This window comes from Aethalodelphis obliquidens, unplaced genomic scaffold (genome assembly GCF_003676395.1).
Source record: "Aethalodelphis obliquidens isolate GAN/ISIS:26980383/991018 unplaced genomic scaffold, ASM367639v1 scaffold19, whole genome shotgun sequence".
Lineage (NCBI taxonomy): Eukaryota > Metazoa > Chordata > Mammalia > Artiodactyla > Delphinidae > Aethalodelphis > Aethalodelphis obliquidens.
Window position 1 is genome coordinate 9,334,145 of NW_020837963.1, and position 23,459 is coordinate 9,357,603.

Below are 23,459 nucleotides of genomic sequence, written 5' to 3' on the forward strand. Positions count from 1 at the left end.
GGTATTATTACCTAATAACTGTATATGAGAAACTGAGATTAAAAGAGCTCTCAGAACATCTAAAACTTGTCTGGCCAGCTACCCCTCACAGCAAAAATGCAGGAACATTTGAAAGCTAGAATTCAGGGTAATGTACTGACTGACTCTGAAAAGCCAAAATTTCTGGTTTTGCTTATCACTGCATCCTCCACTTATCTAGACTAGAAGAGGGTCACAGGTTTAATTCTGTTGCTAAAAGTCTGGTACAGAAAGCACTGAATTTAGAATCAGAAGGCTTGGGTAAAGATATCTTGAAAGTGGAATTTAATTTTTTTTTTTAATCCCACTGTGTAAAACTCAGATTTATCTGTAGGTAATACTATAGTAAAGCAGATTCAATGCAATCTAAAGAAGAACTTTTATTAACAAGCAAAACTGTTGGAGTGGATTCCATCCCTTGGTGAATTTCTTATTCCAAAAGTATCCCTACTTTATTTACAGGACCACTTAGTTGGATGTACAGTGTTAGATGGGCCGTTTGACTAGACATTATGATCTCTTTTAATATTGGGATGTTATATATACCTTTAAATATTTTCTTATACTTAATCTAGAATTTCTGGGTGTTATTAGTGAGATTCCAGAGCAACACTCTAGAATAAATTCCAAAAGTTTTAAAATTTAAGCTAAAATATAATATTTCAAAAGTTAACAGGATTTTCAGGTTGACCTAGGTACTACTCTATATAGAGTATTACAGCTTCACTACTGATATCATAGAGAGAAAGATATGAAAAGCTACGCTACTGTATATGGTTAGAAGGGATATTCTGATAAGTAGCTTGGTGGGGGGGTGCCAGGTGAGGCCTCATAGGGGAAACACGTAGTGGTTGGTCTTTTAACTGCCTTCTAATTGTTACTTCAAGTTATTATTCAAGATATTAGTAGGCTTTTGTTTTACTCAAAACTGAATTAATGATACTGACAGAGCCTAAACTCAACATATGTAAATTGAAATTTGGCAAAATTATAAGAAGAAATTTGCATATCTACTTTATAGTGAGATATTTTAATTAACTTATGTTAAAAAATGATAGATTCTGCATGAGAAACACCACTCGATTTAAAGTCAAATGAATGGAACAGACTATACGGCATTCAGAAAGATTTCCGTTTATAGTCAAAATATTGCATGTAAGAGAATGGTATGTCAGTCAAGGTTTGACCAGAGAAACAGAATCAGTGGAGATATATACTAAGAGATTTATTGCAAGCAGTTGACTTAATTGACTATGATGGCTGGCTGGGCAATTCCGAAATCCACAGGGCAGGCCATCAGGAAAGATAGCTGCAGGTGAAATTTCTTCTTCAGGGATGCCTCAGTCTGCACTTCAGTCCCTTCACCTGACTGAATCCGGCCCACCCAGATTATCTAGGATAATATCCCTTATGTAAAAGCAACTGAATATGGACTTTAGTCGTATCTACAAAATACCTTCCCAGCAGCGCTGAGTGTTTGATTGAATAACTGGGGACTTTACCATAGCTAAGTCGACACATAAAACTGACCATCACACAAAGTATTTCAAATCAGTCACTGGAGGTGGTACTGACATAATTGTCCATCCATTTCAAAGAAAAATGAAGTTAAATTTCCCCTTACTGTAAAAGAGTATATTCTTGATGGACTTAAACTATTTGAGGTGAGACTACTATGAAAGTCATGAGCTGTAATGATTGCAATAATTTGGTAAACATTTCTTCCTAGAGTTCTCTCCCTGTGAGATTTTGTTTTTTGGTTTTCTTTAAAGATTTAATTTTATTTATTTTTGGCTGTGTTGGGTCTTCATTGCTGCACGCGGGCTTTCTCTAGCTGTGGCGAGCGGGGGCTGCTCTTTGTTGCATTGTGCAGGCTTCTTCTTGAGGTGGCTTCTCTTGTTGCAGAGCATGGGCTCTAGGCAGACAGGCTTCAGTAGTTGTGGCACATGGGCCCAGTAGTTGTCTCTCACGGGCTCTAGAACGCAGGCTCAGTAGTTGTGGCGCACAGGCTTAGCTGCTCCGTGGCATGTGGGATCTTTCCGGACCAGGGCTCAAACCTGTGTCCGCTGTATTGGCAGGCGGATTCTTAACCACTGCGCCACCAGGGAAGTCCCTCCCTGTGAGTTTTTAATTTCCCGGAAGAGCCTCTGTAATCCCTCTGCCTCAGGAATCAACAACAGCACCTATGAAGGGTGAAAAATGTTAACAAGTATCAGATCAATGCCATGTTAACTAAGGGACAAGTCAAAGTGAGCACAAGCCTACTTAAGGCACCACAAAGGCTTTATGTTCAAAAGCATCCGTTCACCGCCTTGCTGATGGTGTTGGATATTGTATTGTAGTCTAATATTTCCTTTGTGCTAAGACTTGCGTTAGTGGATCTTTCAACAGTTGTTTTGTGTTTGCGCCTTCCCTGTGTCAGGCACTGTAGTGGCTCTATGGATATACAATTAAAACACTGATGATAACAAGACAACAGCACCAAAACTATTCTCAGTCCATGCCTTCCAGTCTATTTTAGAAAATTAGAAGCCTCTTAAGAGGACAGCGTTTTGTGTGGGTGAGTTTATCAAACTGTCTTCTCTAACAGTACTAGTGTTTCGCCAAAAGCCTACTTTCGGTTTTAAGGTTCATTGGATTCCCTGGCAAAATAACCACTCATCTCACACAAATAAACAGCTTCAATCAATCTTTAACAGAAGGTGATTTAATTTAATTTCAATATACAATCATTAGAAGGGATTATATCAATTTCAATCTACAATTATTGGAAGGAAAGGAATAAGAATATTAACAAAGTATATAATAGAGCATACCTCGCCGAACTGGGCCGACACCTACTTCCAGATCCAAGCAGCAGCAGCTGGGAAGTCCTGAGTAACAGCAATCTGGAGCCCCAAATGGGGAAGGGTCCCAGGCAGTGCGGCCACCCCATGGGTGAGACTTCATGTTGCAGTTCTGGGGGTTCTCGCTTGTAATCCCAGGCCGCAAACTCATATCATCAGTTTGCATGCAGAAATGCAGCTCTGGATTCACTTTAACGGTGCTGTTGTTTTCACCATGGTGGGGGTCACAGGATTTTTCAGACCCCGGGGGACAGGCCAGGTCCCCAGGGCTCAAGAAGTTCCAAGACCCATTCCCTCTCTTATCGTAAACACCGTTTGATTTGCTAGCAGTAATTGTTAGGTAAGTAAGCAGGCGCGCAGTCCAGGTAGGGTCACAGGTTGGTCAGAGGCCAACTTCTGTCTCTGAAGGCTGAACAAGACTATTTTACTAGCTTCCCCAACAACTAGTTATTGAAGACAACTGCCCTTCGACATTAACAAGTCCATTCTAACCATCATGTAAAACACCATCTCCTATTAATGGTAAGTTAGAATTCTTCTCAGTACCAAGATTTACTCATCTTCCTATGCAAAAATATACAAGTACATAACTTTGTACTTGATAGAAGCATCATTTCTCTAACAGCTTTATTTATGACTTTTCCTTGGCTCCAAATGTTCATGGCATTTCAAATTAATGGAAAAAACAGAGAGGTGTTATTTTTTTATCAGTGTTGTTCAACTCATTGAGGTTTAAGAACTTGTCAGTTTAAACTGAGTCCTCAATGTCTCAAAAAAATCATATGGTCTTTTGACAAGCATCATGTGTTTTACAATAATTTTTCATGTTAATGAGCAACATTGAGATTCAGTTAAAAGGAAAAGTGTTCACATTAAAAATTTACACGTATCACACTCATGATACACAGGGCCTCTCTTGTCTACCTATACTCTCTGTGTACTGGAAAATCAGCTCTAAGGTCATCACTGTGTCCTATAATGTATGTCCAAATTATCATAGAGTTAGACTTTCTTCATGCTCTAGTATGGAAGCTAATGCAAAACGAACTATGTCTTGTGATGTTTTCGAAAGACAAAGACCTAGTTTTTCTGCTGAAGTACAGTGGCTTTGGAGTTTTCTTTCTTGGCCCAAAGGGAACATAATCACTGACCTTGAGTGAATGATGGAGCATAAATTTTTAGATTGACTCTTCTTGATTTATAGGCAGGCCTCTTCTGAACTATGAGGAAAAATGATCCTTGCTATTTTTGATTATTTCTTCATCGTTCATATTTTATATTCTGCCTCTGCCCTGAGGCTATTTTCAGAGTTACATTTTTGTAAACTGGAAAAAATAAATGAGGATATATGAAAAATAATTTGATTTCTTGCTGTAATCTTCCAACCCTTTTGGCTAAAATAATAATTACCACAACAATCACAAACAATGTAAAGCATGTCTACTATTGTTAAAATTTTGCTAAAACGTGTAAAACCTACCAGAAATACTTGTTTTCAGTAAGTTTTTTCTTCTGGGGAAAATTCTTTCACAGGACTGGAGAAAGGAAGTCAGTACAGTTTTCAAGTGTCAGCCATGACAGTCAATGGCACTGGACCACCTTCCAACTGGTACACAGCAGAGACTCCGGAGAATGATCTCGATGGTAAGACCTTTCCCCAATCACTGTCACTCTGATTTCTGTCTTCTTCGTTACTTCAGCTTCAAAGGATACCTTAAAAAAATTGATAAACTTCAACATTGGGGATATTTATTCTTCTTAAATTTTTAGATGCGAAACAAAAACAAAACAAAGCGAAAATGCTGAATGAATACAGAGTCTTCAGCAATGCCATATAAATATAAATCAATAATAGTCTTCATAACAAATTACTTTTTTTTTCAAAATAATTTGAAATGATCTTTTTACTATTTATTTTACTTTGAATAATTGACCTTAACCATTTTCTTCACAGGAATGGCTGCAATTTCTAATAATAATCAGAAAACATAATTACTTTATATAGCTTCTCTGGCTCTTTTATGGTACTTCTGCAAAACAGCAAATATGTATTTTTGACACGCTTATGATATGATCATTAATATTTGACACTTATTTTTTTGTATAAAGGACAATCTGCCTTATTTGCTTAATTGATAATTGTCTGAAATACTTGTGGATGAGATATTGAGATTCATATAAAAGTCACATGTCACTACATTAAATATAACAACATCTTCAAAATGATCAGTTGAGAAATACTTCTTGAAATAAAAAGCATCATGACTAAATACAAAAATACAATTCAAGAGAAAGGGTTAATGGAAGCAACAAAAAAGTGAATAATAAAAATAAACAGAAATATAAATAATATAAATAACAAAGCAAAAATATACTCTAGAGAATTAGAGTTACAAATGAGCAAACTAGAAATTAATAAAAATGAAAGATACTTGAAAAGAGGTAAGTTATGATCAGTAAACTTAAAGCTAGGTGATTCAAACTGGGGCAAAGAAAACAGTAGCTGAAAGAATAAACACATGTGCATTGAAAATGTGGTGACTCAAGATGGCTGCCTATATAACTGGCAATGGAATTCACTTCTTCTTCACTAATAGACCTGAAAGTATTCAAGTTACTGGAAGGTGAAAATTCTGTATCTCTTTCTTTTCCTCTCCTTTTTCTCTCTCCCTCTCTTCTCTCCATCACCATTCCTCAAATCCGTCCTCCCTTTCTCTTCCTTAAACTCCTTCTTTTAATTTTCTTCCTTTTTGATCTTTCCCTTCTTCCCTTTCTAAAGAACTCACTGCCATACATGATTTTAATATAGTCACAGATTTGGGTTGACAACATGATTATGGTGGCAGTAAAACAATCAATATACACTATTTCCACAGTAATGATAATCACTGCCCTGTGATAGCACATTAATTCAAAGAAAAGTTATAGAAAATTTGCTAAACATCAAGCATTGTGCTTAGCTCTGAGGATATAATAATAAATAAGAAAGACATGATTTTTTTTCCTTGTGGAGCTTAGAAAGACAAACATTCTAAGTGAAGTCATAGGAAATTACCATTGTTATAATACAAACCTGGTTGAATATTGGCCATATCCTATTGTTCAACATAGGATGGATGGCTAAATAGAAAGATAGGAAGATAGATAGATAGGCAAAGAGATAGACGTAGAGAAGATTTACATCTGAATGAAACCTGAAGGATGAACAAGAATTAGCTCTGCAAAAACATATATTAGAAATTGAGGAGGAGAAGTAGAGGGCAAGGTAAATGCATGTTTGAAGTCAAGATAGATCATGGTGCTGCTAGGGACCCAAAATAAAGACCATCAAGGCTGAAACACAGAGATGGCATGCAGTTACTTTTGCAAGACAGGCATGTTCTAAATCTGGCAAGACCAAATTAAGGATTTTGAACTTTGTCCTAAGAATCTCATTAAAGCCATAACCCGCTTTATCCTAAGCAAGTCATGAAATAATTTTTTAGAATACTGACAATTATGTTTGCATTTTGAAGAGACTAGTCTGGCTAAAGCACAAAAAATGTTTTAGAAGTAGACAGACACGGGCCAGCTCAGTTAGGACAACCCTAAAGTAAGCCCTAAAGTAAAGTAACTTGGGGCTTAGAAAATGTTATTTAACTTGTCTTAGATAAAGTAAATCAAGAAGCGGAGCTACACAAATTCACACTTTGCAAAACATACACCCTTCATTAAAAGGTTAGGGAACTTGAATTCATGTAATCATTTATTCAACATGTAATTTTTCTTGAAAAATTTGATATACTGGGCATTATTTTAGGTACTAGGGGCAAAGCAATAAACAAAATCCCTACTCTCAAAGAGTATAAATTTTATTGAGGTAGAGATAGATAGTGATAAATTATCAGAAGAAAATAAAGTGTGGTAGAAGGAATAACAAATGATTTGGGAGTACTCTTTTATATAGGGGATTGAGAAGATTTCTCATATTAGGAAAATATAGCACAGACTTTGAGAAGGTGAGGGAGACAGCCATGCAAATAGGTCAGACAAGAGCCCTTCGTTCAGAAGGAATAGCAAGAAGAGACCATCCAGAAATTGAAGCCCAGTTGGTGGTTGAAGTATGACAAGGAGGCCAGGATAGCTGGGCCTAAAGTCATGAGGACATGATCTGTCTTATTTAAACAATAAAAGGATGGTTAGGATATGCTGTAGGAATACTTAATTTTTCTATTTTACTTGAGAAATAACTTTTAAAGTTTATATACTAGTGTTTTATACTCTCATCTATACATGTGGGGTATATATTGTTATCCTTACTTTTAAAGAACAGTAACTTAAGCTAAGAAAATTAAACCAACTTGATTCAGTCACTCTGCTGGTAACTGTGGAGCTGACACTTAAGACTGGGTTGGGTGAGTCAATGCCCAGTACAGGTTATCAAAGCGAAGTCCCCATGAATCCTTTAGAACTGACCCAATGACAATAAAAACACAGTGATTCAAGGCAAAAGATTCTAAGAAATGAGGTCATATCATTTACCCAAACTTAAGGGACTCTATCTCTTACCGGAAGGAGTGAAAATAAATGGAGTGGAGGTGCTGAAGTTCCTATAAAATATGCAGGATGAATGGGACGCTCCACTTGACTTATGTGTTCTTTCTCCTCACTCTGAAAGACTCACATTGTAAGTAGAACCAAAATGTAAAAATCACAGCTCCTGGGATGGCACAAAGCTTCCACTTAACTGCATTCTTTTCATATCTATGTGATCTAAGTAGAATCCGTTTCATACATCTATTCTAATCAAGAACCTCTATGCCGAGCTCATGAATAGTGTCTTAATAAATGCTGTTTCACTGGATGTTTGAACTATACCATGTTTTTAGCTTAATAATATCTCTCTTCTGCGTGCAGCCTCCCTCCTGACTTTTTTCCTTATTTGAGTATTGATTAAGCAGTTATGATATGCCAAGTAAACAGGGAGTACAGATGTGAAAAATGAACAGCTCTCTTGAGGCACTAACAGATACTGGCTGCAATGATTGAACAGGCATCATGAAAACAAATAGTACTTAAACTAGAAACTTCAGGGAAAGGGGACTGATGGCTAGGATTACAGGGAAGGGTGTGTAGGACAGCACAGTAGACATTTTTCAAAGTGAATACCTTAAGAAAAATCATTTCTACCACTATTTGTTCAGAATTCATCCTCCCTCATCCAAATGGTACTCCTTTAGCAGCTGGTTAACACATTTCAGTACGTTTCAAATACTGCCTCTTCTCTCATTCTTGCACTTCTTCATTCGGATTATAATTGTTTACACAGTTCTTGTCCTTGATCATAAGATGCGCATCAGTAATCTGACAAAAGGTAAATGAAAAATTAATAGAAGAAACCTAGTACAGTTCATACTTCTTGCACATAATGCTGTTATAGTTTATGATTTAAGATAGTATACATTTAAAACGTAATGGAAACTAATAGCCATTTCAGGGTGTTTAACTATAGGAGCGTGGGACAGATGTGTTTCACTTGCTCTGTAAAGCACTGATTTTACTCACTGTACTAAATTAATAGGACCAGACATATTTGCTCCTAAGGCTTTCTCAATTTCTGGACCCCGTGATCTCTTTTCACTGAGCAACTCCCTGAAACTGATTTCAATTCCTCTTCCTTCCTCCTGTTTTTTTTTTCTTTTGACTACATCATTCAAATAGTAGAAAGTATAACCCTTGATACGAATTAATATTCGGATGAATGGACAAGCTCAGAAGTGGTCACTAGTAGCACCAAGAGAATACTCAGCCTGATGGCTTGCTCTCTTTCTATATGGAAATATAGAAATAATATAGAATGTAGAATCTATAGGATAAATATATACATATAGTTAAGCTATGGAAGTTTTCTTTAAATATTCATCTCATTTTAACTTATTCAAGTAAATGTTTAAATTATAAAATGAGACTTAGATGACTTCTACCAGAGCTTTCATAGCTAAGCATTCCGAAGTCAGATTTCCATATAGAATGGCTTTGATCTCCTTTAAGTTTTCGGATAAGGAGGAAGCAATCCTTTTGAAAACCACTTGAAATGGGAGGCATTCTTTGCTGTAGCCAGAGAAATCTACATTGGATGGGAAACCCAGTGTTGGCCCTTCTAGGTGCATAGTGTTGCGTAACTTTCTCCCTTTGCCTTTAAGTCACCTTGTGAACTCAGAAGGTGTGATCTACTCATTAGGGTGGTAACTTTGAGCCTTGCAAGTCAGCTAAACAGAAGCGGCGGTTTGTACAGATAGCTGAAAGCAATGAAAGTAATTCCCTCTCCTTCTGTGACTTCTGTAGTTTCTCTTGCCTTCTCTGTTTGATTTAAGCAGTGTGAAGATCTACAGTAACTTGGAGAAATACTCCAGTTCCTTATGGATTACCCTTTTAATTAGGATGTTTTGTTAAAGTAATTACAGAGCCAAACCTCACTGTTTGTTCAGGGTTCCCTGAAAGCATGTTTGCTATTACTAACAGCTGGGAAGTTTTAAAATATTTATTTTGTGCCTCAAAATTTCAGCTTAAAAAACAAAATCATTAGAATTCCCCAAAGTTCTTATGTAAATGTCTTGCATAAGGATATGAAGGAATTTATGAGGAAGTTCGGCAAGGCATCCTCCAGGAAATTGAGGTTGGACATCCATTTGTGCTGCTTTAAAAAAAAAAATTAAAGTGAACAGGTAGAAATTGTTATACAAATCAATAATGATATAATTTAAAATTAAACCTCTACCCTAAAATGGAGGAGCTTGGCTAGCAAAAATCAGCAATGCAGAGACTCCTGAAAATACAAGAGTGATGTAAGCAAAAACTGTGAATCTAAGAAGAGGTTCTAATTTCCTGACCCCAGGAAATAGATAATTAACCCTATTAGCCTGTTCGGTAATGGTAAAGTGGAATTACTGCAAATTCATTTCATTTGAGAAGTGAACCATGAAAAAACTTCTGCCTTTTGGAATCTGCATGATCTGTGATACTCCCTGGGCATATGGCTTTGAGAAGGAACACATTAAAGTTTATTTTAAGAATAATGGTAAAATCTAAGATGATGACTCCACCCAGAAAGAAGAAACATTGCATATTAAAAATGTCATATTCATTCAAAAAATAGACTCTGACAAGTGGGAAATCTCTAGGCAGAAGAAGGAGAAATGAGAAAAATAAGTTTTTGACTCACTGAAATAAATTGAAGAATAGAAAAAAGAAAGGAAGAAGGAGAGAAAGAAGGAAGGAAGGAAGGAGAAAATAATACATGGAAGAGTTGTGGTAGGCTGAATAATGGCCCCCCAAAATGTCCACATCCTAATCCCTGGGGTCTGTGAGTGAGAGACTTTGCAGATGTGATTAAATTAAGGTTTGTGAGACAGGCGATTATCCTGGATTTTCTGGGTGGACCCAATGTATTCAAAAGTGTTCTTGGAAGAGGGAGGGAGGAAGCTCAGAATGACAGGAGGTGTGACAGCAGAATCAGGTTGGAGTGACGTGGGGCATGAGCCAAGGAAGTTCGAAAAAAGCAAGAAAACACATGGTCCCTTAGAGCCTCAAGAAAGAGTTATTAGGCCCTGCTGATACCTTGAAACAGATATTGGAGTTCTGACCTCCAGAAATGTAACATAATAAATTTATGCTGTTTTAAGCCACTAAGCTTCTGGTAAGTTAATACACCAAGTATAGTAGCAATAGGAAACTAATACAACTGCCAGAAGAAAAAAAAAATTTTTTGTTTGTGTCATTTCAATCATTGACAAAGATTAAGTATAATTATACCAAAATAAAATTTGTTTAAAATAAGATAAACCAGTTTGTGTTTTCTTTTGGTTTCATGTTAACATCATTTGAGGCCAAAAGGTATGAAAAAATGAGCAGTAAACTTGAAATAGAAAGTAGGACAAGAAAAGGGAAAAATAATATTATTTTTATTGGGGGGAATGTAAATTGATATACCCACTATGGAGAACAGTATGGAGGTTCCTTAAAAAACTAAAAATAGAATTACCATGTGGTCCAACAATCTCACTATTGGACATATACCCAGAGAAAACCATAATTCAAAAAGACACACGCAGGCTTCCCTGGTGGCACAGTGGTTGAGGGTCTGCTTGCCGATGCAGGGGACACAGGTTCGTGCCCCGATCCGGGAAGATCCCACATGCCGCAGAGCAGCTGGGCCCGTGAGCCATGACCGCTGAGCCTGCGCATCCGGAGCACCTCCGGAGCCTGTGCTCCGCAACGGGAGAGGCCACAACAGTGAGAGGCCCGCATACCGCCAAAAAAAAAAAAAAAAAAAGACACATGCACCCCAATGTTCATTGCAGCACTATTTACAATAACCAGGTCATGGAAGCAACCTAAATTCCCATCAACACACAAATGGATAAAGAAGATGTGGCACATATATACAATGAAATATTACTCAGCCATAAAAAGGAACGAAATTGGGTCATTTGTTGAGACGTGGATGGATCTAGAGACTGTCATACAGAGTGAAGTAAGTCAGAAAGAGAAAAACAAATATCATGTATTAAAGCATGTATGTGGAACCTAAAAAAATGGTACAGATGAACCGGTTTGCAGGGCAGAAGTTGAGACACAGATGTAGAGAAGAAACATATGGACACCAAGGGCAAAAAGCCGTGGGGGGGTGGGAATGGTGGTTGAGGATTTGGGTGATTGGGATTCACATGTATACACTGATGTGCATAAAATTGATGACTAATAAGAACCTGCTGTATAAAAAAAATAAAAATTAAAAAAAAAAGAACTGCCCTACTCCCATCATAACCAGTTAAAAAAAAAAGGAAAAAGGAAGGAATATAGAAGATTTACTTGGACATAACTGAAATATTCACACAATTAGAAAATCATATTTTTTTTCCCTAAGCATCCAAAGAACATTTAGTGTTTGCCTATAAAGAAATGGATTTAAAGTTCTTGGATCATACTAAACACATTCATTGATCACCATGTAATTAAACTAATAGTTAATAATAATATAATACCCAATATATATTTGCAAATATAAAACATACTTCTAAATAATTCTTTGGTCCAAAAGAAATTATGTTACATCTCGAATGTAACTTTTAACACCTAAAATCTAGGCAACATGGTTTACTTGTATACCCTTTAGATTAAAAATATTAGGTACAGTTTTATAAAATTGATTTTTAAATTTTAACAAATACAGAAATTATTTTCATTTGACTATTTCTTTTGATAAAAACATTCTTTTAAAATGCATCTAAGTAGATGTACCAATTTGAGGGTAAAGAGTGGGGTGGTTTATACCATTGATCTTGCAAATGTGATCATCTGGAGATATAAAGATGTTAGTATGAGATTTTATGCACAGTGGAATGTAGGTGGCATGTTGTGAAAAAGGATTTCTTTCACACGGGCTTTTGATAGGAAATCCATGATATTTTGCATTGCTGATTGACAAATAGGCTCATGGGATAAGGTTAGGCCAGTGGTACAGCAGCCAAGTCATCATGAAGTTGAAGAATACAGCCCCTTATTCTCATTCAAGTGGAATTCACCTTACATATAAGAAATGTTGCCAGCAAAACCAAAACTGGTTTTTGAAAGGAATTTAAAATCTGCTTTAGTTCTTCAGCGAGTGGTTGTTCAAAATCTCAGAGCTCCACTATACAAAGCATGGTACAGATTATTTAGACTTCAATAAATGTTCAAGGAAATTCCAAATCCTTTCCTTGGCTGTAGCAAACTTTTTTTTTTTTTTTTTTTTGGCGGTACACAGGCCTCTCACTGTTGTCGCCTCTCCCGTTGCGGAGCACAGGCTCCGGACGCGCAGGCTCAGCGGCCATGGCTCTCGGGCCCAGCTGCTCCGCGGCACGTGGGATCCTCCCGGACCGGGGCACGAACCCGTGTGCCCTGCATCGGCAGGCGGACTCTCAACCACTGCGCCACCAGAGAAGCCCTGTAGCAAACTTCTTAATGCTCTCATGAAATGTTTGATTCCCTATTACTTGATTGACTTTTTCTAAGTGTAATGTAATGGATAAAATTGTGGACTCTGAAGTCTTAGTAAACTAGGTTTGAATCCTGCTCCACTCACTATACAATCTTGGGCAAGGAGCTAAACTTCCCTGAGTTTTCTCATCTACATGTAGAGTAACAACAATACCAACACATTTTTGTGAAAATTAACTATGATAATGGTAGTAAAATAGCAGCATGTCTGATATATATCAAACACTCAACAAATGCTTATTGATATTGTGTGTTTTGATAAATTAGATCTCAAACCTTGACAGCAATATGACATACTAATATCATTGTCTTATGAAGCTTCTTCTTGTTCATGATCGTAAAGCCTTGTCTGCATTAATAGATTAGATGTGTTCCCTTCTGATACAAAAGCAGGACATACATTCAGCACATCTTAAAAGCCACCATCTAATTATGGAATAATTTAAAGGGGTGTTGTCATGTAATTTTATCAATAGGTGCAGGAGGGCGTTTTGTAAATTTAGACGGTTATTACCAATCTTTTAAAAACTCATGTTAACATAGGAATATAAAGAAACTTTCAAAATATTATTGTAAAAAGCATTATTGGGGCTTCCCTGGTGGCGCAGTGGTTGAGAGTCTGCCTGCCGATTCAGGGGACGTGGGTTCGTGCCCCGGTCCGGGAAGATCCCACATGCCACGGAGCATCTGGGCCCGTGAGCCATGGCCGCTGAGCCTGCGCGTCCGGAGCCTGTGCTCCACAATGGGAGAGGCCACAACAGTGAGAGGCCCACGTCCCGCAAAAAAAAAAAAAAAAAAAAAATTATTGTAAAAATGTAAGCATTATGCTACATGGTAAAATACTAACTCCTTTGGCTTTAAGATCCAAACAAGCTAAGGAAGCTTCCTATTTCTACTATTTCTGTTATTCAACAGAGTGTAGAGGTTTTGGTAAAAACAAAAACAAAAAAACTTAAAAAGCCATAACATTTTATTACAGAGGGAAAGAATTGATTTTTATAAATGGTGTGACTGCATATTTGGAAATTTTAAGAAACTACACTGAAAACCTATTAGAACCAATAAGAAAATGTAATGTAGTAGGTTTCGATATATATATATATATATACACACACACACACACACACACACACAAACATACATACACAAAAGTAGCTTTTTATTACACTATCAATAATTAGTTTAAATATTAAAAAGAAAAGAAATGCACTCATACAGCAACCTAAAGTAAATCTAAGACTAAATTTAACAAGATGTAAACAAATGTATATGAAGAAAACAATAGCATTTTATTAAAATATAAAAAATAAAACATGAGTAAATAGAAAGGTATGTATATTCTTTGATGCAAACCTTGCCATTACATAACTTAGTTTTTCCCAAATTAATGGTTAATTTAATATTATTCCAATCAGAGTAAACTTTATATGGAAGAATAAATATAAAAGAATTCGAAAACATTTTGACAAAGTAGAACAAACATTTTTAGTATAAAACCTGATTTAAAACCAATATAGTACTGTCTGGCATAGAAATAGACAAGTATGTAGATCAGTGTAACAGAACATAGAGAGCAGAAACATTTGCTGTCATTTGAGAAATAAATAAAATAATAAAGTTGATATTTCCATCAGCAGATTATTCAATAAATAGTGTTGAGACTATCGCCAGTACTTTTGGTAGAACATAAAGTTTTCCTTCTCTTACATCAAACTAGTTGACAGTGATTCTAATGATGGAATTGAAGCAAAAGAGGGTGAAGTTATCACTTATATAATTCCAAGACAGATTGGCCATGGGTGGTTTTAAAGATTTTGTTGTTTTTTTCTTTTGGTATTTTCAAGTATAACAAAGATGGAGAGCTCAAAAACATCCTTTTAAACAATTGGAGGTTGTGAGCTGATCTGCAAGGCATCATTTCTGTTATAACTCAATGTGTTATTCACATTGGGACAGTACTGGCATCCACCAGTCACCCAGGCCAGCAGGCTTCCTGAGATTGAGGGAGGGAATGATTGCAAAGGGAAGCAGCATGAGGAAATTTTGAGGTGGGGGTGGTACTTTCCTGTACCATGGCGGGAATGCTGGATACATGAACTGAGTACCACTGAGTGAATTTGCTGCGTGTAAATTTTAAAACTATATTAAAAAGTTAAGTCTGAGAAAATGGTAGGAGTAGAACTGCAAAAAATAAAACAGAATAACACAGTCGAATTAAATGATGAATAGAAGTGATTGTCCCCTGCAATAAACAAACAACATTCCAAGTTTACAGAGGTGTAGTGGCTTAAGGAAGATGATGTCCTTTGCTGAGAACAGGCCCTGCCAGTAGAAATGAACACATTAGTATGTACCAGACCTGTCTAGAAAGACAGAGTGTGGGTATGTCAATTGCCTTCTGTAACTCTCTGTAAAGAAATATAAGCTGTTAAGGACTGGAGCAAAACTCTAACAAAAGGAAACATAAAATGCAGCATGCTAAATAAAGAATAAACATGTATTTGTCAAAAGTACCAGCTGCCTGACACTACTTGGCAGTGCCGTATCCACAGCAGACGGTACACAGCCGCAATCATTTTCGTTAGCAGGAGCCAGAGGAGACCAATCTTGCTGGTGACTAGGAGAAAACGACATTAATAACTATATTTTCATCTCGTTTCAGCATCAAAGTTAAAAAATGTTACTCCATTTTTTTTCTTAAAAATGTTATGGAGAGAGTTATATAAAATTGTGGTAATTTTATATTTAATGAGTCATGCATAATGTATTGAACCTTATAGGAAATATAGGCTTTATTCCTGTATTCTTGAGCGCTTTGTGCCAGGAACTATTCTAATTACTGGAGTTATAGATAATTTATGGAGAGAGATGAGACAAAGAATAATGAAATAATCACATGAAATAGGTAGCACAATAAGTGACCATAAATCCTATGGGGAAAAACATGAGAGGAGATTATTAGGAGAGTAGTAAGAGATTAGAGATTAGGGAAAGATTGCAATTTTAAATATGGTAGCCAGAGAAGTCTGAAATTGGAAATTAAATAACTGAACCTGAAGAAGGTCAGGGAGGAAGGTATCTCTGAGGCAGAGCTTCCCAGGCAGAGGCTACAGCAAGTGCAAATACCCTGAGGCCAGAGCATGCCTGTCATGTTTGAGGAAAAGTAAGTGTCCACTGTGGATGGCTGGGATGAGGTGAGCAAGGGGGGAAGTGGTAAGAAATGAGGACAGAGCTTCCCTGGTGGCGCAGTGGTTGAGAGACCGCCTACCGATGCAGGGGACGCGGGTTCGTGCCCCGGTCCGGGAAGATCCCATATGCCGCGGAGCGGCTGGGCCTGTGAGCCACGGCCGCTGAGCCTGTGCTCCGCAACGGAAGAGGCCACAGCAGTGAGAGGCCCGCGTACCGCAAAAAAAAAAAAGTAAAGAACCTGGCCTTCCAATGTGATAATGGAAGACTTTAGGGAGTTTTGGGTGATCTTATTTGCTTGATAGCATCTTATTTGTATTTTATTTGTTTTCACACATGCTCACACTGTGTATCCATACAAATTTATTTTAAATACCTTCTGTATGCTGGTGGCTTCCACATCTATAAACCTGTCCGTGGTCTTTCTCCAAAACCTCTATCCCTTCCTAGTTCCCTAATATCTATATATGTGACTAACAGGCATCTCAAATTGACCACGACCAAAAAATGTGTCTGTTTTTCCTCAGCTCAGTACATCATCCACCAGTTGCCCAAAAGCCAAAGGTCTGTGAGTTATCATCGATCCTCCTCTTTACCATGCCAGTGACACAGCTCTGTTGACTCTACCTCTCAAAAGTCCCAAATACGTACACTGCATCTCCACAGTGGCCGCGCAGACAAGTGCAAACATGTTTTTATGGTCTCCAAATTTTTTTAACTTTTTAAAGAATTGTTTTAAAGTACACATTACGCAAAATTTACCATTTTAACCATTTTTAAGTGTACGGTCCAGTAGCATTAAGTACAGTCACACTGTTTAGTAACCATCACTACCACCCTTCTCCAAAACTCTTTTAATTTTGCAAAACTGAAACGCTATACCCATTAAATGGTAACTCCTGACTCCTCCCTCTTCCCTCCTCCCAGCTGCCAGCAGTCATCATTCTACTTTGTCTTTATTAACTTGACTGTTTTAAATATCTCATATGTATGGAATCATATAATTTTGTCCTACTGTGACTAACTTATTTCACTTGCATAATGTCCTAAAGGTTCTTGTAGCATGTCAGAATTTCCTTCCTTTTGAAAGATGAAAATTATTCCATTATATATATAGAACACAGTTTGTTTATCATGATGGACACTTGAGTTGCTTCTATCTTTTGAGTATCTTGAATGCTACCTTTTGAGTATCCTGAATGCTGCTATGAACACAGGTATATAAATATCTGTTTGAATACCTGCTTTCAATTGTTTCAAGAATATACCCATAAGTGGAATTGCTAGATCATATGGTAATTCTTTTTTTTTTTTTTTTTTCGATACGTGGGCCTCTCACTGTTGTGGCCTCTCCTGTTGCGGAGCACAGGCTCCGGATGCGCAGGCTCAGCGGCCATGGCTCACGCACCCAGCCGCTCTGCGGCATGTGGGATCTTCCTGGACCGGGGCACGAACCCGCGTCCCCTGCATCGGCAGGCGGACTCTCAACCACTGTGCCACCAGGGAAGCCCTGGTAATTCTATTTTTAATTTTTTGAGGAACCACCATATTATTTTCCATAGCAGCTGCACCGTTTTACATTCCCACTGGGTGACTCCCTTTTTATCCTCTTCATTTTCCGTCTATGGTCAAGCACAGTGACCTTCTTTGGTTTCTTCAAGTACTAAGTTCCTTCTTCCTCTAGAGGTTTTGCTGTAGTTATTCCTTCTGTCTATAAAGCTTTCCACCCTGAGGGCTACTTGACTGGCTCTCTGATCATTCACCTTAGACTCTTCCAGGGATACCTTCTTTGATGTGTCACGTATATGATTCAGTTATATCCTATATCCTAGCTTACCAAGATCTCATGATTTCCTTGTTTGTTTATTCTTAATTTTTTTGGTCTTATCTCCCTCAATACTCTATTCCCAGTACCTAGAACTATGACTGATGCATAGGAGATGCACAGTAATTGTTGAAATGTCACTGAGATTAGTCTGGTAACTTTCCCAGTGTGCTATATGTGAATATTACTCATTAGTGAAAGTCCGTATCATCACTCAGAGAACAATAAATATTCTTTAGAAACAAACTAAGACAGAATTCATAATTCCATAATCTAATCAGGAATGGCAGTTAACCTAGTTATCTTGACTCTGGTAGAAATTTGCGGCCTTGTTAATTTGGATATTTTAGGCAAGATATGTTCTTTGTTTTCAAGTTATTTCAATAATTACCTTACTACTTCTCTATGCTTTATATATGCAGACATTATCCTAGAGGTACTTATAAAATCTGTCATGGACTTCTAAATAGCAAATTTGTTTTGGCCTTCAAACAAAGGGTACTTACATCATTTACCTTGCATAGCGGATTTTCTAAATGTTTTATAGTTCATTCCAGTAGTAACCACTTTCATAATCTGTAAGGTCAGCTGCATTAGACAAAACTCACGCAGGTAGCATAAAAGGAAAATTGTCGTTTCTGTCTTTATATTAAGAAGTGAGTAGGTGGGTAAAAATGGGCTATTCCAGATTATGAATAATCTCCTAACACAGTTATCTTTATGATGAGGCCATATATTTTGAATGACTTAAGTCTGATACTTGACAGGCACCATTCCGTCTGGCCCAATGATCTTTTTTTTTTTTTTTTTTAATTTATTTTTGTCTGCGTTGGGTCTTCATTGCTGGGCGCAGGCTTTCTCTAGTTGCAGCGAGCAGGGGCTACTTTTCATTGCGGTGCACAGGCTTCTCTTGTTGTGGAGCAAGGGCTCTAGGCACACAGGCTTCAGTAGTTGTGTCATGCAGGCTCAGTAGTTGTGGCTTGCAGGCTCTAGAGTGCAGACTCAGGCGTTGTGGTGCACAGGCTCTAGAGCACAGGCTCAGTAGTTGTGGCACATGGGCTTAGTTGCTCCGCAGCATGTGGGATCTTCCCGGATCAGGGCTAGAACCCACGTCGCCCGCATTAGCAGGTGGATTCTTAACCACTACACCACCACGGAAGTCCCTGGCCCAATTATCTTAACTGGGTTGTAAGAACCCATTAAATGTTTAGATGGGAGGCAGCATATACTCTTATGTATCAACACCCTTATTTTTTTATCACGTTAAAAAGTAGTTTGAGGTTTGCATCTAGGATTGAAACTCCTTTTATGTAGTGAAGAATAAAGATGAGTCTTGTGTACCGACAGCCCCTCTTCTTCAAGAATCAGTTCGTGCATTCATTACCATGGTACCCTTAAAGCTCTTATAGATGTAATTTTATGGTTATTAATTTAACTAACTTGCAGGGGGATATTCTGTGGTTTGCAGAAAAATGGAGAAATAGTTATTCTGAATTTTTTTTTCTTTTTATTCTAAAAGATGTTGAATATTGTCATTCAAATCATTAGGCTTTCATATTATTTTGAAAAAGTCATAAATGCAGAAAATCTGAATCACATTTAGTTCCTTTTCTAAAAATAAGATTAGGCAGATTATCCTATTTCAATAATTATTTCAAAAACATCAAATATGCCAGATAGAATTCATTGGAGAGCCCATTACATTTCAAGGACACTGGAGAGCCTCCATGGCAATAGGGTTGAAAAGTATTAATCCATCCCTTTCATCTTTTTATTACTTTTACATTGGGTTTATAGTAGGAAGTTCTTTACAAACATTGTGTTCTGTTGTTAAGATTTATATATACATTTTGAGATGATTTTTTACACCTTTGCATATTATGTCTCCGGCATCTTCAGGGCAAACAATAGCTTGTCCCTTTTGTTCACAAATGGGTATCTTCAAGGAAAAAAAAAGAGCATCTTTAGAAAATGTTGTTGACGTAGCACCTTTAGAATGTAGCATCTTTTGAAAAGCTGTTAGTATGGTACCTAGTTTAAAAGCTTCAATAAAAAACATGCTTCCATATACCACTTAAGCTAGAAGTGTGCGTGTTGAAGATGGATAAAGGTGGTGAAGATTACATCATCTTTTGCCATTACATCAAGGAGAAAAATAAAATTTAATATTACCTTTAGTCATCAAACTCTCCTACATAATTTGACATGTATTACCTTCAGAGATTTTCAGTATTAAAGAGATAATGAACACAAATAGTTTGAATACAGTTTAAATCACTAATATTTTTGAGTACTTATCAATTGCCAAGAACTGTGCAAAGCACGTAACGGACTATTAAAGTTTACATGGGTATATTCTTTCTTAAATTTCTTCCTAGAATACTACTTTGATTTTCAAAGAATAGGCTACATGTGCCTGTATGAAACCTATCAAAATATATATCATAGGGCTTCCCTGGTGGCGCAGTGGTTGAGAGTCCGCCTGCCGATGCAGGGCACACGGGTTCGTGCCCCTGGCCGGGAAGATCCCACATGCCGCGGAGCGGCTGGGCCCGTGAGCCATGGCCGCTGAGCCTGTGCGTCCGGAGCCAGTGCTTCGCAACAGGAGAGGCCACAACAGTGAGAGGCCTGCATACCGCAAACAAACAAACAAACAAACGAACGAACAAAAAAATATATATATCATAGTATATTGTAACTGCCTTTTTACTTTTCTGTCTTTTCCATTAAACTATAAACAGCAAGAGTACAGGTTTTAGGTCTGCCGTATTTACTCTCTCCTGTAACGTGATTGTCATGGGTACCTAGCCTTATACCTCAAACCTAGTAGGCACTCTACTAATATTTATTAATAGAATTATGATCAGTGTCCAGAAAATACCTCATTTCTTTAGGGATAGGATCATAGGGAAGAATGGTGATGTAAAAATCAGAAGGCCAACTTATTAATTTTCAACACAGTCTCTTTAAAAAAAATTATATCAGGGTAGCGAGTGCATTTTCTTTCTGGGATCTGCTGCCAGTTGGTGCTACTCATAATTGGAGTGTTTTGGTGCATAATTTTATTAAATCTCCTCACCACGAAATGAGACCATTACTATCCTTATCCTCATTCTGCACATGAGGAAACTGAGGCTTAGGGAGGATAAATAAGGTTTTAAAGTTTCACATCTAGTGAGAATCCAGTAAAAATTTGAATGCTTCTCTTGATTACTTCCAGAGCTCAAGCTTTGTGTCAATCAGTATTTGGAATGCCAGTTTAATTAATAGGTAAACTCAGAGAAGATAAATAATTTGATGAGAACACACAACCAGTAAATGACAGAGCCTGGTATTAAAGCCAATTTTCACACTCCAAAGTCTGTGCGGCTTTAATCCGGGCCACTCTCTCCTTTCCTTTAATAATAAATACACTTTTCGCACATGCAATAAACCATGGGTCAAGTACCATCCTATTCAGGCTGAGCAAATCATGGCCCTAAGTTTTTTAGCCTGACAATTTCTTAAGAAAGGACTGCTACATTCATTTTCTTCTCTAGTTAAATCAGAGTAAATAATCCTTGGGCAAGACAGTTTTTGATATTGCATTTCCCTTTCTATTATTCTTATATCTGTGTTGATTTCACCCCTTATTAATGATACCTAAGAAGAAATATATGAGAAAAAAAGAATCCCAAGGAAAAAAGTCTGTTAGGAGAAAAGATGTATGATGCTACAGCGCCTCTGGAGGGAATTCAGTATCCTCTTGCGTTTAAGAAATCCTGAGAAAGTCAAATCAAACATAGAAATCATATCATAAACTAATAGAAGGAGGAACTCGGGCAATAAGTGGTGCGTCATTTGAGGGTCTGTGGAACATGATATTAAGTCTTGTTTAAATGGGACCTTTTACCATGCTCTGTGTTCTATTATGAAACATGGTGTTGTCCTCCTTTTGAATTCTAGAGTCTCAAGTCCCTGACCAGCCAAGCTCTCTTCATGTGAGGCCCCAGACCAACTGCATCATCATGAGTTGGACTCCTCCCTTGAACCCAAATATTGTGGTGCGAGGTTACATCATCGGTTATGGCGTTGGGAGCCCTTATGCCGAGACAGTACGTGTGGACAGTAAACAGCGATATTATTCCATTGAGAGGTTAGGTGAGTAGCTGTGATTTTTCTTCTCTTAAAGAAAACAAATGACTTATTTGAAATTATCTTCTTTCTTGGAAAATTGTTCTTTGGAAGTTTATTTCAATTTGTAACATATATTAATTCATAACTCTCTCACCCACCCTCCTATATACACACATACATTTTCCCTGTCTGGATTTTGAATTGGGGAATTTTATCTAGACAGATACACCATAGTGTGTGTCCTGGTATGTACCCTGCCTGCGTGTCATAAGGATAGAAAAAGTGCATTGGAACATTTTTCTTTTTCCTCTGTCAATGGAAACTTCTAATCTTAATAATTCTTACAGAAAGAAAGTCAGCAAATTTTTTCTTTCCCTAGAAAGATATTCTGTCAATTTTTCTTTAACCGTGAATTATCTAGTCACATTACCTTCCCCCCCCCCCTTAGTATTTATAGATAAAGCTTGATGGATATCTCATTATGACTGTAGAACAAGATTTTAAAAAAGGAATTTTCAACCAAGACAGTAACTTGGAGCAATCAAACTCCTCTCTACATATATTCCTGATCCCTCCCCATCCAACTTCTCTTACAGTATTTAACCTCCTTTTACTGAATACAATACTTCTATTGTGATGTTTCTGAATTCATTGAAACTTTGTTTATTCAGAGAGGGTTAACATGTGCAAAATTTTCATATTCATTTTACACTGGATTTTCCATAGTGCAATAAGAGATTATATCATTAGCAGAGGGAAATAAAATGAATATATGTCATATATAGCGTGCCAATAAGTTAAACAATTGTCATAATGCAAAAAGCAAGTTGATTCTACCTGTTGATTTAACACGATATTATTTGAAGTGAAGTACAGTGACCTTCTCAGTGAAAAGGCAACCTGACTGAATTGCTGCTTATTTGCAGTATCTCTCAGAAACTGAGCATTTGTGATGAGAAGCCTGATTTGAATTTGAATAGCTAAAATGCAGTAGCAAGAAAAGGTTTTGTCACTGCAAGAGGAAAATTGCACTGACCCATTCTCTCTATAATTTCTTCAAACACTAATAAGAGAAGCACCTTCTGCAAATCTCCACAATTTTAGTTAGCTTGGCATTTGGAAATAATATTCTCTCAGTCAGTCCCTGAGTTTGAATGCAGAGGCAATCACAAAATTCATATTTTATGGCTATCAAACTTATGTCAGGGGACTTTCATTTATCCATTATTCAGTATATTACACCATCTCTGACAGTTCATCTTGATACCACACACCAAAGAGAGAGATTCCCGTGGCAGTACACAGGCTCTCCGGCAATGAGGTTGTGATGCAAACTCAGAATGAAGTCATGAAGGAAAACTGCATTGTTTCACCATGTGCTTTTGATAATGATGCTCTTTATTACAAAGACACTCTACCATGAGTTTCCAAGTCTAGTAAAGTTGAGGCAT

The 23,459-nt window shown here is 37.2% G+C and overlaps 1 protein-coding gene across 1 annotated transcript in view; it reads left to right on the top strand.

Annotated features, from left to right (window-relative positions):
- The window catches only part of DCC (DCC netrin 1 receptor), a 1,156,455-nt gene that overhangs the window by 940,040 nt on the left and 192,956 nt on the right, over positions 1-23,459 (top strand). The window contains 2 exon segments of the mRNA XM_027118541.1: positions 4,398-4,508; positions 21,838-22,032. Of these exon segments, the coding sequence (XP_026974342.1) occupies positions 4,398-4,508; positions 21,838-22,032 (306 nt within the window).